The following is a 15,526-nucleotide window of genomic DNA, read 5'->3' on the forward strand; positions in this document are numbered from 1 at the left end:
TTCCCAAAAGATAATGTAAAATTACCTTGAGGAAGGTAGAGCTTTTTACTAGTTCATACAAAGGTAAACCTGGTCTAGCAGTACCCCACCACCCCCCGCCCGGCTTATCTTTTCATTTTCTTTCCATGGGAGGAAGGGAGGGGAAATTTATACTTTTAAATTTTAATGTTGTTGAATCTAACCAATTTCTTCCTTTATGGTTTCTTGTTTATAAAATCCTACCTAACCCAAAGCCATTGTATTCTATATTTTCTTCTAAAAGGCTTAAAGTACTGCCTTAAGTCTTTACACCTATAATGTGTGTTTGCATGTGGTTCAAGGTAAAGATCTAATTTCATTTAATTCCATAAGGATAACAAATTGTCAGAGGACCATTTATTGCAAAGTTTGCCTTTTTCTCACTGATCTGTAATGCTATCTTTGTAATGTATGTGGCTTGTACATATGCATGGGCCAGTTTTTATTTCATTATTATGTTCCATTGGTGCATTTATCTATCCCTGTGCCAATTACTGAAACTTTGATAATCTGGCAGGGCAAATCCTCCACCTTGCTCTTATTTAATATTATCTTCACATCATCAACTTCATAAATTCTGGAATCAGCTTTTCAAGTTTCATGAAAAATTCTGTTGGAATTTTGACTGGAACTATAATGACTCACTCTATGATCAATTTAGGGAAAACTGGTATCTTTAATAATAGTGGGAATTTCTGTCCCTGAATACCTTCTCTCTCCTCTCCATTTAAACCTTTAATTTCCTTCAATATAAATATTATTCTTTTCTCCAGAAAGAGTTTGTAATGCATTGTCATATTTATATCTAGGTATCCTTTGCTTTCTGTTGTTATCTCCAGTGGTATCCATTCTCAGTTTGCTGTTGATGCAGAGGTATGTAATTACTTTTGTATTTTGACTTTGTGTCTAACAACCTTGTTGGATAAATTGAGGCTCACTTGGAAAACAGCAGTTTTATTTCTTCTATTATAATATGCTTTGTTTCTTTTTCTTGTCTTCCATGCTAGCTAAGACTTCTAGTACAATGTTAAGTAAAAGTAGCATTAGTAGGCATTCTTGTCTTGTTCCTGATTTTAAAGGGAATGTTTTCAACATCACTGAGTATGACTGATGATGGTTTTTGATAAATACCTTTACCCATGTTAAATAAGTCCCCTTCTTTTCCTAGTTTGCTGGTATTTTTTTCTTTTTTATCATGAATGGATTCTCAATTTTATCAAATTCTTTTGATGTTAATTTGCATTAATAAATTTTAAAAATATTAAACCAAACACCATTCTTGAGATACATAGAGCTTGATGGATTCAATTCACTAAAACTTTTAAAAGGACTTCTGCATATCTATTCATAAATTAGACTGACTTCAATATTCCTTTCTAATAACTGTTCTTGCCTGGTTTTGGCATCAAGGTTACACTAAACTCATAAAATGAGTTACTCTCTCTTTTTTATTTTCTGAAGGGGTTTTCAAAAGATTAGATCTATTTTGTGAATGATTAACAGAACTTTCTCATAAAAATGTCTAGACCTTGTGGAAATATTTTTACAATAGTTATAGGGCTATCCAGGTTTTCTATTTCTTTTCTAATCAGCTTTGGTATATTACAGTATTCCAGAAATTTGTTCTTGTTGTCTAGGTTTTAAAATTTATTGGCATAAAATTGATTATAATATTCTTCTGTTACCTTTTTAATTTCTACCACAGTTGCAAATTTATCCCTGTTTTCATTCCTGTTTTTTGTCTGTTTGTTTGTTTTTCTTCATTAGGAAGACAGTTTGTCTACTGTATTAGTCTTTTTAAAGAACCAACTTTGAGGTTGCTTGTCTCTTGGGTCTTCTTCTTTTTCATTATTTATTCATATATATATATAAAATTATTATTCATGTTGATTATTTCCTTCTTCCTATTTTCTTTGAGCTTATTTTGTTGTACTTTTATAACTTTTTAAGCTTGATGCTATGCTCATGAATTTTTAGTCTTATTTCCTCTATAATATAAGAACCTATATTCTTTCTGAAGAGGACTTTCCTCCCTGAGGATACCTGGTTTAAACAACCAGTTCCCCTAGAAAGCAGCCAACTCCTTTCCTCCTCAACCTTCTATACTATGACCCTTCTCAGGATGAGAAGCAAGGAGAGAGGGAGACAATTTGTAAGACTCAGCATTTTCCTAGAGTGTATCATGTCACTGAAGGGACTGTCTAAATTACTGGACTAAAATATACCTCAAATTGGTTTGACCATTTAGGTTATTCCCCTTACCAGCTGGCTAGGCTTTTGAAACACACAAACTTAGACAAAGCAATAAATAAATCTAATTTCAGTGTGAGTTAAATTTGATGACTTCGCTATAATAATAATAATGAATAACTGTTATGATTATAGTATTCCAAACTTTTCAATCAAGGACAACAAATAGTTATTTACTAGTTTTTTCTAAAGGTATTTCCTGAGCATATTTTCTGGGGTCCTTTTTGCCTTATTAACAGCAACATAACTTCAAGAAAGAACAAACAAAATGCTTTAAAAACTGCCTCCAGAGGAACCTCACTGTCCAACCATTTATTCAATAACTACTTTTGAAAGCCCAAATACTTTCTAGTTCCAAGTGCTGTGTCAAGTACTGAGAATACAAATAGCCAACAAGACAGGACACAGAGGTTGCCTTCGCACATTTACAGACTCGCTGGGAACAGAGGCAAAGTCAAAGATAGCTCTCAGGTACAATGACAGGTGTCACAAGTAGTGTGGGCTGCAATGAGAGCACACGGTACAGGGGACCCAGCCTATCACTGGGGCTCAGGTAAGACCTTTCTTGAGGAAGAAACATCAAGCAGAAGTAAGACAGGTGAAGTAGAAGGAGTGTTTCAGGAAGAGGTCAACCCACATGAAGGCTTGGAGGCCAGCGAGGACACTTTACACACAAGGGCCTGACAGAATTCAGAATGGCTGTGTGTCCAGTTATAGGTGGTAAGTGGGTGGTGAGAGAAGTCTAGAAAGGTAAGCAGTTACCAAATCACGTGGGTCTCAGAAACCACAGGAAGGAAGGTGTCTGGATTTACCCCGAGAACCACAAGAAACACTCAGGGGCATAAGCAGTATCCTGGCCAAGTTACTATTTCCCATGACACTGTAACACACTACAAGTATATGCTCTTACAGCAATGCTAAAGTCTTTGAATTTCTTGCCGTCGGAAAACTTTATTTTGTTTTCTTTTTTTTTCTTTGGGGGAATCTCAAATAGGGAAGTAATCTATACGAATTTTGAAGCAAAGAACATGTTTTCACTACACCACACATTTTTCTAAGGGGAACTCAAGCACCTTGGGATGAACTCAAAAAATATATCTGATAAAATCACATTCAGCAAACACTAATAAAGGGTACAAGAATAAGCCTCTGATTAGAGAAGGCAGCTTTTTAGAAAAATAACCGGAATGGATCCTGCCCCAGCTCAGCACCAAGACATGCTGCTTTCTGCCTTACTCAGCAGAAAACCAGCCCTGCGTGTGTGGTCCCCATGCATGGTTACCCTCTGCTATGGAAGTTCATTCTTCAGAAACAAGTAGGAAAGTAGGATTTAGTCCCTTCCACTTAAGTCAGTTTACTAGTGGGTACAAATTATTTAAAATAAATATAGTAATTAGCAAGGCTTGGTAAGTATTAATTAATAGAGGTATAAAAATATTTACTTTTCAAATAGCCTTTTAAAAAACAGGCAAATAAGCCTAAATGTTTTGCAGGTATTTCAAATTTAATATATCCAGAACCAAACCCATTACCTTATCCAGTATAAGATATTATATAACTTAGATTCTCAAAAACACACACACACACACACACACACACTCTCTCTCTCTCTCTCTCTCTCTCTCTCTCTCTCTCTCTCTCAATTAATAAAAAAACAATACAAAGGTGGGGGTGGGCAGAGAGAGCATTCTATATTAAAAGAGAAATATATCCCCCAAATGCAATGTATGAACCTGACTGGACCCCAGTTGGGGGCAAGGCAGTTATAAAAAACAATTCAGGGATAACTTTGGAAATTTGATCTTGGTCCTAATATTAGATATCAGAATTAGTGTCAATTTTCCCAGGTGTGACACTTGGGGTTATTGTGGGAATGTCGGGGAATGTTTTTAATTTTAGGAGAAACACACATATATTTAAAGGTACAGTGCTCTGCTATTTGCAACTTACTTTTTAATGTTTAACAAGAGGAGGGTGGGTAGCAAATGTGGCAAAAGGTTAACAAGTAGTGGGTCTGGGTAAAGGTTGCACAGGTGTTTCTTTCTACTTTTACGTAAACTTGAAATTTTTCAAAAAAAGAAAGAAAGAAAGAAAGAAAGAAAGAAAGAAAGAAAGAAAGAAAGAAAGAAAGAAAGAGAGAGAGAAAAGAAAGAGAGAGAGAGAGAGAAAGGAAGGAAGGAAGGAAGGAAGGAAGGAAGGAAGGAAGGAAGGAAGGAAGGAAGAAAAACAAGCAAACAACCAAAAAAGCATACTGAGCTATTTCAGCTAGAGAAACACTAAGGCAAGTAGGCCTCACGAAAACTGCTGAACAGGTAAAAGCAAGAGATCAGATCAAATGTGGGTAGGTGTAAGGTGACAGTTTTACTCATAGATGAGGGTTTGGAGATGTACTTCTGAGGAAAGGACAGGTCATATCCTTCCCAGACCTGGGCTATTGATATCCTCTGTGCCTCATGGAGCTGGGTCCAGGGGGGCTTCCTGAGGCAGGAAATTACAACCAGAGAGAAGAGCACTGCTATGCCGCTCTGAAGTCTTCAGCCATCACCAGCAGTTACTGCTGCTTCACCTCTATGCACTGTTTCTTCACTGTCCTGGAATCTCCTCTCTCACCTCCCACTGCAGTCTTCCTGACCTTATTTGTTCCTTCACCCTCTGCTGTCACCTGCAGGCTGAAGAATCTGCCAAATGGTAGCTCTGACCTCTTGCTACCCTGGAGCTCTGGGCCCAGGATTCCAGCCTCCTTAGCATTACGTCCCAGGAGGCACCCCACTCTGCCCACTGCCTCACGTCACTTCTGAATTTGCCATTTCACTTCTCCCCATCCTGCCCCTTTCCCCTGTTCTGTGAATTGAGTAGTGGTAACAACATACAATTCCTATGATCCTGCCAATATGGGTTCTTCAGAGGGCTTTAAAGAAGACTTGCTCCCTCTCCTCAGTGTTATTACTACTTCCATCATTCTAACAGGAGATGCTAAGAGCCAAGAGTGAATAGCTCACATCAATAACAAAATTTTTGGCTCTCTAAAATCCATCGAGTGTCTACACAAAGGGCTGAGGAGGAACTGGAGTGTCACTCACCACAACAGTCTGTCCACTTTGTGGATGTTATTCTATTAACAGGCAAACAGGGTGCACGTTTCAGGTGACTGGCAGCCAGCCCACCATGTTGCCCAGCCTTTCTCTCTGGAAGCATCTACTAAAAACTTTTCCTTATATTGAGTCCAAACATACTCCTCGAGGTTTCTGCCTGTTGCTCTTTTTTCAAGCCTTGATCAAGTGAAATTCCTCTTCCCCCAACAGCTGCACGTGAAAGCACCAGGTTGCCCCCCCACTCCATTCCTTCCATACCAGAGGCCTCATGGCAGCGGCAGCCCCAGACAAGCTCAGGGAACCAGTGAGCTTCAGGAAGTTCACGGGCTCTTTAAGGCTGCAGTCTGAACAAGCTCAGTCCACCCAGTGGAAACATCACATTGGAAAACACAAAATCTGTACGACATTGGGTCGGTGCAGCTGGGAAGGCTCCATCTGGGTAAGCACTTATTTTCTGTCAACAGCATTTATTTATTTAATAAGAATAAAAAGAAAGCACGATGAGCTATGAAGGGTGGTTCAAGATACAAAATAAGCAGAGACGCTTACCTCCCCTTGGAAGCTCTTCAGCAGTGGCGCTACCTGCTTGCGCAAATCCTGGAGCGAAAGGGACGGATCAGGAAGCAGCCATTTGAGAAGGAAAGAGAAAGGAAACATTCGTTAGGGCCTCCTAGAAACAGCTTTGAATTCAGTGGTGACTATCATTATATAAAGCAATCCTGGTCCGTCTTCATACGTCATGTCAACTAGCGCCTACAGTTTCAATGAACTTAGTGAAGAATACCACTGGATCTATTACTACTAAATTGTGGTTATATACACCTGATTTTCAATGTGCTATGAACTAAAGGTTTTACTGACGTCAGTCTGAAATAATTTACTTAAAATAAAATAGACTATTATAATGTAGGTGTGACTTATTTGTATCTGAAATGGATTTGGGACACTCCTGCATTTTAGCTGTTACTTTTGAGCACTATTCATGGGAGATATACCTGTTTTGAATCCATGTTTAATACAGTCACTGGAAATTTTATCCCAAGCCAGCAGTACCTGTTAATTCCTTGGAGAAATCAATATTTTTGGTCCTCCTTTGGATCATTTTCTATATTTTTACACCAAATTCAATTACAAAAAACAATCAAACTCTTTACCAGTTCCTTCTTAAATAAATAAAACTATCTGTGGTAGGCACAATAATGCCCCCCTACTACCTACCCCCCACCCCAGACATCCACATCCTGATTCCTGGAACTTGTGACTCTATTAGTTTACATGGTAAAAGGGACTTTGCAGATGTGATTAAGTTAGGGATCTTGAGTTGGGAAGATTATCCTGGATTATTCAAGCAGCCCTGGTCCTTGTAAGAGGAAGGCAGGCATGTGAGGGTCCAGAGGATGCAAGATGGAAGCAGGGGTGAGAAGGATGTAGGGGTGGAAGCCAAGGCGTGCAGGCAGTCCTGAGAAGCTGGAAATAGCCAAGAAATGATTCTCCCCTGGAGCTTCTAAAAGGAACAAGCTCTGCCAACACCTTATTGCAGCCCAGTAAAACCCATTTTGGACTCTGACCTCTAGCACTGTCAGATGATAAATTTCTGTTGTTTTAAGACACCAAGTTCATGCTGGTTTCTTATAGCAGCAATAGGTAACAAACACCATCTTATTTAGCCCACGGTACTTTTCAGAAAGATAGAGGCTATAACACACACTGAAAGGGAGAATAAGGGAAAAGAGGATGAAGAGAGTGAAGAATCATGAAAGACAGATTGCTGTCTGATCCCAGGCAGGGTCAGTGGTAAAGTGTACATTTTAATTACAAGGAATAAGCCATGCTTCTTTGTCAGAAACTTGGCAACCACAGTTAATGGGGCAGGCTTCTAAACATGAGTGAGTTCAATGTGTGCTGGGTGGAGATGCAACATGGTTTGGACTCTGCAGAGGGGAGGGTGAAGGCAGAAAGAGCCCTTGGGACTATGTGGTGGACAGGCTGGTCCCCGTTCCTCCCCCTGGAAAGGACAAACAGGCAGGATGACCACAAAGAATTACTTTGGTCAAACTGCAAACACAAGATGATAACATGGAGTTTGTTATCTGTTTTCCAAAAAGGCTGACTTTGACAAAGGTGATTCATTAACAAGGTGTGGGTGTATTTTCCCGTGTTCTCACTAACCACTGGGTATTAGGGTGAATATCCAACTGGGTAAAGAAGAGCTAACACACCCCATGAAGTCGGCACCAATATAGCATCCCTGGCATGCAAGCCCGGCTTGCACCGATGTACGGTGAATCTTCCTCTCAAAAGGACACAAACCTGTATTAATCTAATTTTTAAAAATAAGATTTGAACAGTTCAAGGAAGATAACCTCAATGCAATGCTTGCCTCCCAACTGTCCAGGCCTGGGCTTTGGGGTCAGCCAGTCACTCTTTGGAAGCTGTGGTTGAGCACACCCCACCCCCGCCACGCCATACCCACCACAGGTAGTCTAGGAGCCCTGAGGGTGGGCTGTGGACCTGCCTTGCTGCATCTGACAGCTGGTAGAACCTGATGGGGGCCCTAAGGCTTCCTTCCAACACACCTGGACTGGATATCACAGAACTGGAAGCGGACAGGCCTCAATGTCATGGGCTATGCTTCCTATTTCTTCATACTCTGAGTCTATAAAGGTGGCTGTGATCATAGTCAGGAGTGCTTCCTCTTCCCTCCTGAGTAGGGGCTGCTTGAGGGCAGGAAATGGGTGTTAGCCCCTCCACCCCCATCTCCAGCATCCAAGATAGGACTGGGCGATATTTTGCTGAGGAAACCTGGGCACAAGAGGCCTCAAAACTTCAGAACATTGGACCAGGAAGGTGGTCACATCTCACGCCAGGTCTCATGTTCCTTTTCCTGGAGGGGCCAATCCCATCCCACAATGGCCCACTCTCCACAAGGTGTACTGGGGATGGCTGCAGGTGTGGACCTTGGCTTGGGGCACACGGTGTCCCCTGTGTCCCGTGAAGTAGTTAGCATAAAGACTGACTCAAGCCATCAATAGGGAGTTGCTGAAAGAGAAAATGTGATCTTGGGCTGCATTTATAGGAGCATTAATCTCTGTCTCCTCTGTGCCTAGAATGGGAAACTCAAAAGATATGGAATGGGTACACTAGTGAGTAAATGAAAGAATAAACAATCTCTCGGCATGTCAGTAACTAGTCAAGTGAGAGTGCCCACCTGGATATGAGCCCTTAAGGCTGGCTCCATATTCCAAGCCAGAGCTATCTAGCAAATGTGAAGTGCCAACTTAAAGTTTTCTCTAGCTATGTTAAAAAAGCAAAAAGAAACAGATAAAATTAATTTTAATTTCTTGTAACAAAATATCCAAAATGTTATCAATTCCTATGTAATCAATAAAAAGTTTTTCATGAGATAATTTATATTCTTTCTTGTATTAAGTCTTTGAAATCAGGTGTGTATTTTATACTTCAGCACTTCTCACTCTGGCCTAGCTACATGTCAACTAAGCCTGCTGACCCCGCCGTGCTCGGTGATGGCCACCATATCTGGCATCTGGGGGCTAAGAGATGCCTTTATGAGCCAGGGCCCTCCTGGGAGCCCCGCTCTTAGATGGTCAGAGGGAGAAGTGAAAGGACAAGAATCAAGAGAAGTAGGAAGCAAGCCGAGAGAGCAGAAGAAGGTTAAGAGGAGGTAGTTTCAAGAGGGAAAAGGGGCTTATATCAAATGCTGCCACAGACATGAGGCTGGAGAAAGCTACTAGACTTAGCAGCCAGGTGGCACTGAGTGTACCTTGAGAGGAGCTGGGGATGATGAGCTCTGAGGATGAGACGGCAGTGAGTCTAAGGTGAGGAAAGGCAGGGAGGGCTGGGGTATTGCTCATGGCAGAGGGTCTCAGGAAGTTAACAATGCAGCAGGCCCGCCTTATCCATAGGGAATATATTCCAGGATCCCCAGTGGAAGCTTGAAAATGCCATAGTACAGAACTCATGTTATGTTTTTTCCTATATGTACACACCTTTTCACTTAAAAGGAAGCACTTATGGCTTCTCTTTGGTATATATGAATTGTCAGTATCACTACCTTGTACTTTGGGGCTATTATTAAGTAAACTAAAGGTTATCTGAACATAGGCACTGCAATACTGAGACCAGCGATCTGATAACCAGGGCGGTTACTCCGTAACTAACAGGCAGGGGTGCACAACACACAGGTAGGATAAAGTGGGAAAGTGCAAGATTTCACCATGCTACTCAGGAAAGCACATAATTTAAAACTTATTAATTGTTTATTTTTGGAATTTTCCATTTAATATTTTTGGACTGAGGCTGACCGCAGATAACTGAAACCTCAGAGAGCAAAACCACAGGTTAGGTTGCGGGGGGCGGGTCGGAGTGGGGAGCTACTGCAGTTTTCACTAAGTGTCTGCCATATGCTGAGTGCTGCAGCAGGGACTTCAGATATACTAGACTCATTTATTTTTCACAACAGCCAACGTAAAAAACTGATACCTACACTTTACAGATAAGGGTACCTACGGCTCAGAAAGGGAAGGATATTTATCAAAGGTCACACAGCTGGAAGAGTTAGGATGTAAACTTAGATTTCCAAGGCCTGTGCCACAGCGAGATTTTGTAAAGGAATCTATCACCTTGGCTAGGTGTTGGTGCAGGGATAACATATAGGGGCGACCTGGACAGCAACATAGTGGAGGGGGGTAGGGGACACACACATATCACTCAAAAGGCTTACAATGGGCCCAAACTCAGAGGGGAAATGGCGAAGTTGGATGAGGTCACAGACTGTGAAAGGTGTCAGGGCCAAGGCATTCAAGACCACTGTGGAGAAGAGGAGAACGAGCATGAGTGGGGTGTTTGGGTGCAGGACTAAGAGCCAGGCCTCTTATTCTACTAGACTCATCCCTGATCTACCCAAACCTTGACAAATGGCACAGGGCCAGCCTTCCAAAAACGCCAGCTTTAGATGTATAGGAGATGACGAAAATACTTCTATGTATGATTACAGCACTCCAGGAAGACAGAAAAGCCACACCCCTCATAACAATCATAAATAAACTCACTTCTGCTTTCCCCACTATAACCAACCCACTGTATTTTAAAAATCATTTATTTAGGCATATTCACATCTCATGACTAAGCTGCTAAAATAATCTTATAGATATTAAAACTGACTCTGAATGAGTACTCACACATATATACATGTACTCGAAAACAGTTGAAGAGGAAAAAAACCACTATTCACACCCCTTTACACACATACAAACTGATATGTAAGAACTTCCAAGTTACCAGCTAAAAAATTACCTATTTCATTCTATTTTTGGCAGTTTGAAAAATTTCTTGTCCAATTCTGCTACCTGCAAATATTACCTGGTTTAGGACTAAACTAAGACGACAGAACAAAGGATGCTCACTTCTAACCCCTGCGCCACTCCTTCGACAGTAAGTGAGGGCACAACCTGATTCACTGTCCTTTTAGTGCCCTTTGCTGTCTGGATAGCACCACAAGCAGCAGACGCTGCCTCCCCATTACTGTGTATCTCCCAACAGTTTTCTCTGCAATCAATCGCAAACTGAAGAAAGTAAGGTTTAACCAATCCAAATCATGTGGGCACGAATCATAATTACGGAATTAACACAAAGTTAAAAAAATTAATAACTCAAGGTTATACATTCAATTCAGTGACACTGTTTTCGGCCCTCTTTTAAATTTCCTTCCATCCCGTACCATTTATTAAACAAAAGCAACAAACATATTAATACATAAAAAGTGATGTCCTTGAGATTATTAATATTGGAGGTCTATTGCAAAGCCAGGATAGTGCATTTCAACCTCCTCCCCTCCTTGAATACATTGCAAATTATAAGCAATGTTTATAGAAAGATGCTTCTATGTGAAAAGGATTTTCATTATCTTCCAAACCACTGATTCACAACTCACTTTTTAGATCAGAAAACTGAACAGCAAATGCTACTGAGGAATTTTCTACGTAAAGATAATTACAGGAGAAAACCATTCAGATTTAAAAGCAAAACAGTAAACTACAAAATTGCCACACAGTGTTGTGTTGCACCTGTGAGATGCAGGGAGGAGACATTCTAAAATACACAATCCCTGGACTGACACTGTGGGGATCTTTGGCTTTCGGCCCATTTTAGGTGCTAGGGTGGGCTCTGGAAGGCTCTGTCCCCACCTGGGGCCTGGAACTCCCAACACCCCATGACATCTCTCCACCACCACACTTGCACGGAATGCCAGGGCCAGGCGTACAGAATCTTGTACCATGGATTCAGAGCTGGTAGCCACTGAGGTCTACCTCTGTGTCCAGGAAAAGTGACGCTCAAGATGTGGCTATTTAGGACAAGCAGATGCAGAATAGGCAAAGCATTACACATAAACAAAAAAAGGCCATGAATTACAAATGTATCTTCAATGTCATAAAATGATCTCTATTTTTGAAATATTTTGTAATCCAGATTTTTCACGATGTTTTACTGAATTTACAATGCCCTTTCACTTTTGCTCCACAGTAGCTCACGTGCGCTTCTGCAGAACGACTGCCTGTAGTTAAGACTTGCAGCTGTCTGGCTGCGGCTCTCAGAGGCGCCTCACCCTCTGTGGCAGCAGCCCTGCAGCGGGGCCCTGTCTTCTTTGGGACAACATGGTCTTCCCAAGAGCACAAGGGGCAGGGATGGGGCAGTGGAGGGGCCGGACTAGGCCACCTCTGAAAGGCTCAACTCCCACGGCTGCCACCACCCCTGCCCCTGGCGTGTGTGCGGTAGTAACTCTTTGGGACCAGGCCCTATGGCTTCGGCAGCAGTGGCTTTACTCCCTCGGCTTGTTTCAGAACTGCCTCGGCTCTTCCCTCTCCCCTGGTCTTAGTTCTTCATTTTCTTTATTCTGTCTGAGTGGCGAAAGGCTGGGGATTGGATTTAACCCTTGATAGGGACCAGGCAAAAACAAAAGACTGGCTTAAAATGAAAACCCTAGGAAATGTTTATGCATGAGGAAGTTACTTTACATACACATCCAGGGCTAAAAAAATTCTCCATATGGGCTTACTAACCCCTGGTTTTCCCTTGTTATTCGGGCCTCAAAACAAGAAAATTCTAACTTTGAAAATGTTTTAGGTATATAGTCAAAGAAAACAATTATGTAAAAGAGCATATTTCATTAAATTTGACATCGTTAAATACAACATGTTATCATCTTATGTTACACTAGAAAAAAATGCTGCTTATGAAGCTGTGATGTCATTGATTTTAACACTCTGATACTGAAGATGGTAAAATGTATAAAACTGTGTTTTATAATCGATTAAATATGAAATACCACAAAATGAACTTAAGTGAAAACAATATGCCCCAAGTTGTTTTTAAACTATAGCCACCTATATTTTGGTAATTGCAGCCATGATTTTTTAAAAGGGTCTTGTCTTTTAGATATGTACTAAAACATTTATGGATGAAATATGACTTTTGCTTCAAAATAATTTAATGTGGAGGGGTAATGGGTAAGAATAAGGACAAAACGAGTGTGTTGATAGGTTGATGATTGTTCCAGATGGATGATAAGACACAGGGGTTCACTGTATTTCTCACCCTATCTTGTGTGTGTTTGAAATATAAAATGTTCTGAAAACACTGTATTTCATTCTGAGACACACAAACCCTACAAATGACCAAATAGAACAGGCCAAGAAAGAATTATGAGATTGGGGTGAGAAGCTACTTCTCTTAAATTACAACCTACCAACTAGTTAATGGTCACCTTCATCAAGTTAACCTGAAAACCTAAGGGTCATCTGGTCCAATCTCCTGCCCAAGGCAGGGGACCTCACTGCGGTGGCCTGGCCACACAGCTTGCCCTCCCAAGGCCTGACACAGAGGGACAGTCATGGTGTCGGAAGATGCCTAATCTTAAATCAGGAGTTTTCAAATACTGTGCTACCAGCACTACCACCAAATGCTAATATTTGGAGAAAAGCTACCCTGAGACTCAGGCGCAAATAATGTTATTACCAGTAACTATTCATTGGTAAATAATCCAGTTTTAAAGGAAATGAGAGTAGATTAAAGAGGATTCCACTTTCACTTTATATATTTACCTATTTTATTTACCTTGCTTTATTTATGATGCGTTTTCTTGAGTGGGAGATTAAAAAAGCAGTGACCTAGGTCCACCCATGGGAACATGAATGGCTGAACCCTCCTCTCCCGGACCCAGGACTGTCCACTGACGATGCCTGGTGAGCAGAGCTCAGCTACCCCTTTGGCATTTGAGAACCCCATTCTTCTCCCTCCATGTACCTTCCTCTCCACCCATGCCTTCTCTCTGGACCAAACATCACTCCACCCATTCCTGTGTCTTCCAGGCAAAGCCCTCCTGCCTGGGGTCCTTGCTCCTTGGGCTGCTCCAGGTCTCATATCCTTCTTCCGTTCTAGATATGAGATGTCTCTTAGTTGTTCTAAGTCCCCATCAGTGTCTACTGCCATCTACCCCCAAGATTTGTACTGTGTAAAGAGCCACCGGAAAACCCTCAGTTGTGTTGGAACAAAGTTCTAGAGAATGGGATTCTACTAAAGGCCACTGAAAATATACGTTAGCTCTACCCAGCTATCTGAGCTGCCCCCCAAAAAAGATTCTAAAGGTCTTTAAAAATACAAAATAACAAAGGCTCAGATTCTAGATTATACAAATGCTAGGTGTGGGTAATCTGAATGCAATACTTTCTTCTAAAAGAAATTTCTATACAGAATATTTTCTTAAAGGAAAATGCAAACAAGTTTAAGAAACAAAGTCCACCACTTATAAATATATTAAAACATAATATATATAACATTAAAGTACTGCAGTTTAACAAAACGACAACTTTTCTAAAAAGTGATAGCAAACAGTGTTTTTTCAACCAAGATATTTGATCAAACTCACAGGAGAAAATGACCTCCTTTCTACAACTTAAAGCCAAAATACTGAAGATAAATTGTACAGAAGCACCTAGCTACTGTTATTCTGATGCCTTCAGGATTCTAAAATATCCTGATGATGGTTGAATCATCCTTATTAATAAAGAAAAACCTACACAGTGCACCATATCTATGGCTAGTCTTGTTTGACGATATGTAATACAACAATTTACTTTCTTATTGATAAGCCATCTCTTCTAAAAATAAGCCTATGCCTATTTGTCAAGTGGATTTTTATAAGGTTCTGATGGCACCAATATGATAATCACAATTACCTGTAAAAGAAAGATTGTTCTTGGTTCTTATTTCCCTAGACATCATTTAAGATAGCTAGAATTGTCCCTTATCGTGTACGCAAGAGCACAGACCAGGTATGAAGTTTTTAAAAATAAGACATGGCATACTATATGACGCACAGATTGTAGAGCTCAACTTAAAATGCAATTCAGTGAAAACTGAGGTTTCTCTTTGTTTCAGGGTACTGAAACCTTCGCTTCCCATCTCATCGTCTGAAGATGAACCATGCAGCCATCAATGAAGCACCACACTTTTGGTTACTTTTATAGACGAACACATACTCCTTCTAGTCTTTGTGATAGAAAAGGGTAATTTCAAATGGCATTTAAACTGAAGTGTTAAATAAAAAATATCTTTCTATACAACAGCAGACAGTATGTCCTGGCGATTTCTCAAAAGATTTTAGTTCACAGATTTGAGAAAATTCCATTAGCTTTAATTATTTATCAGCAGTCAATTTAGATTACTGTTCTTGACCTATTTTTACAGTGCATGGGCCACCCAGCAATGAAATAAATGAATAGTCCTCTTCTACAATGGTTGATTTTCTGAAATAATAGAAATCTAGTTTAAGAAAGGAATGAAAGCCCAAACATATAATTACCACAATATATAACCTGCCATGCTGCCTTTGTAGCTGGATAAAATGCACATCTTTGTGAGTTTTTTGGTTATTAAATAAGATTATCTTGAAAGGGATAAACTCACTCATGCTATAATTTCTTCCCATTTAAATTTCTTTGCTCCATTTAAAACATGTTCTGCATCTTGGCAGAAAGTCTCTAATACTGATGGATGTGCCTTTAGCACTGTATCTAATAAAACTGCGTGATGGGAAGGCCTGGCTTTGTGGAGCTGGAGTTGGCGGCAGGGGGAGCGGTGGCGGGGGGACG

The 15,526-nt window shown here is 40.6% G+C and overlaps 1 protein-coding gene across 9 annotated transcripts in view; it reads right to left on the reverse strand.

Moving 5' to 3' along the window:
- Positions 1-15,526, reverse strand: part of CUX1 (cut like homeobox 1) — a 342,512-nt gene that overhangs the window by 176,707 nt on the left and 150,279 nt on the right. For all 9 annotated transcript variants that reach the window (XM_036226214.1, XM_036226213.1, XM_036226212.1 and 6 more), the window contains exon 3: positions 5,910-5,957. In XM_036226214.1, coding sequence (XP_036082107.1) covers positions 5,910-5,957 — 48 coding nt within the window. The remainder of the gene's footprint in view (positions 1-5,909; positions 5,958-15,526) is intronic.

This window comes from Rousettus aegyptiacus, unplaced genomic scaffold, assembly GCF_014176215.1.
Source record: "Rousettus aegyptiacus isolate mRouAeg1 unplaced genomic scaffold, mRouAeg1.p scaffold_m13_p_8, whole genome shotgun sequence".
Taxonomy (NCBI): Eukaryota; Metazoa; Chordata; class Mammalia; order Chiroptera; family Pteropodidae; genus Rousettus; species Rousettus aegyptiacus.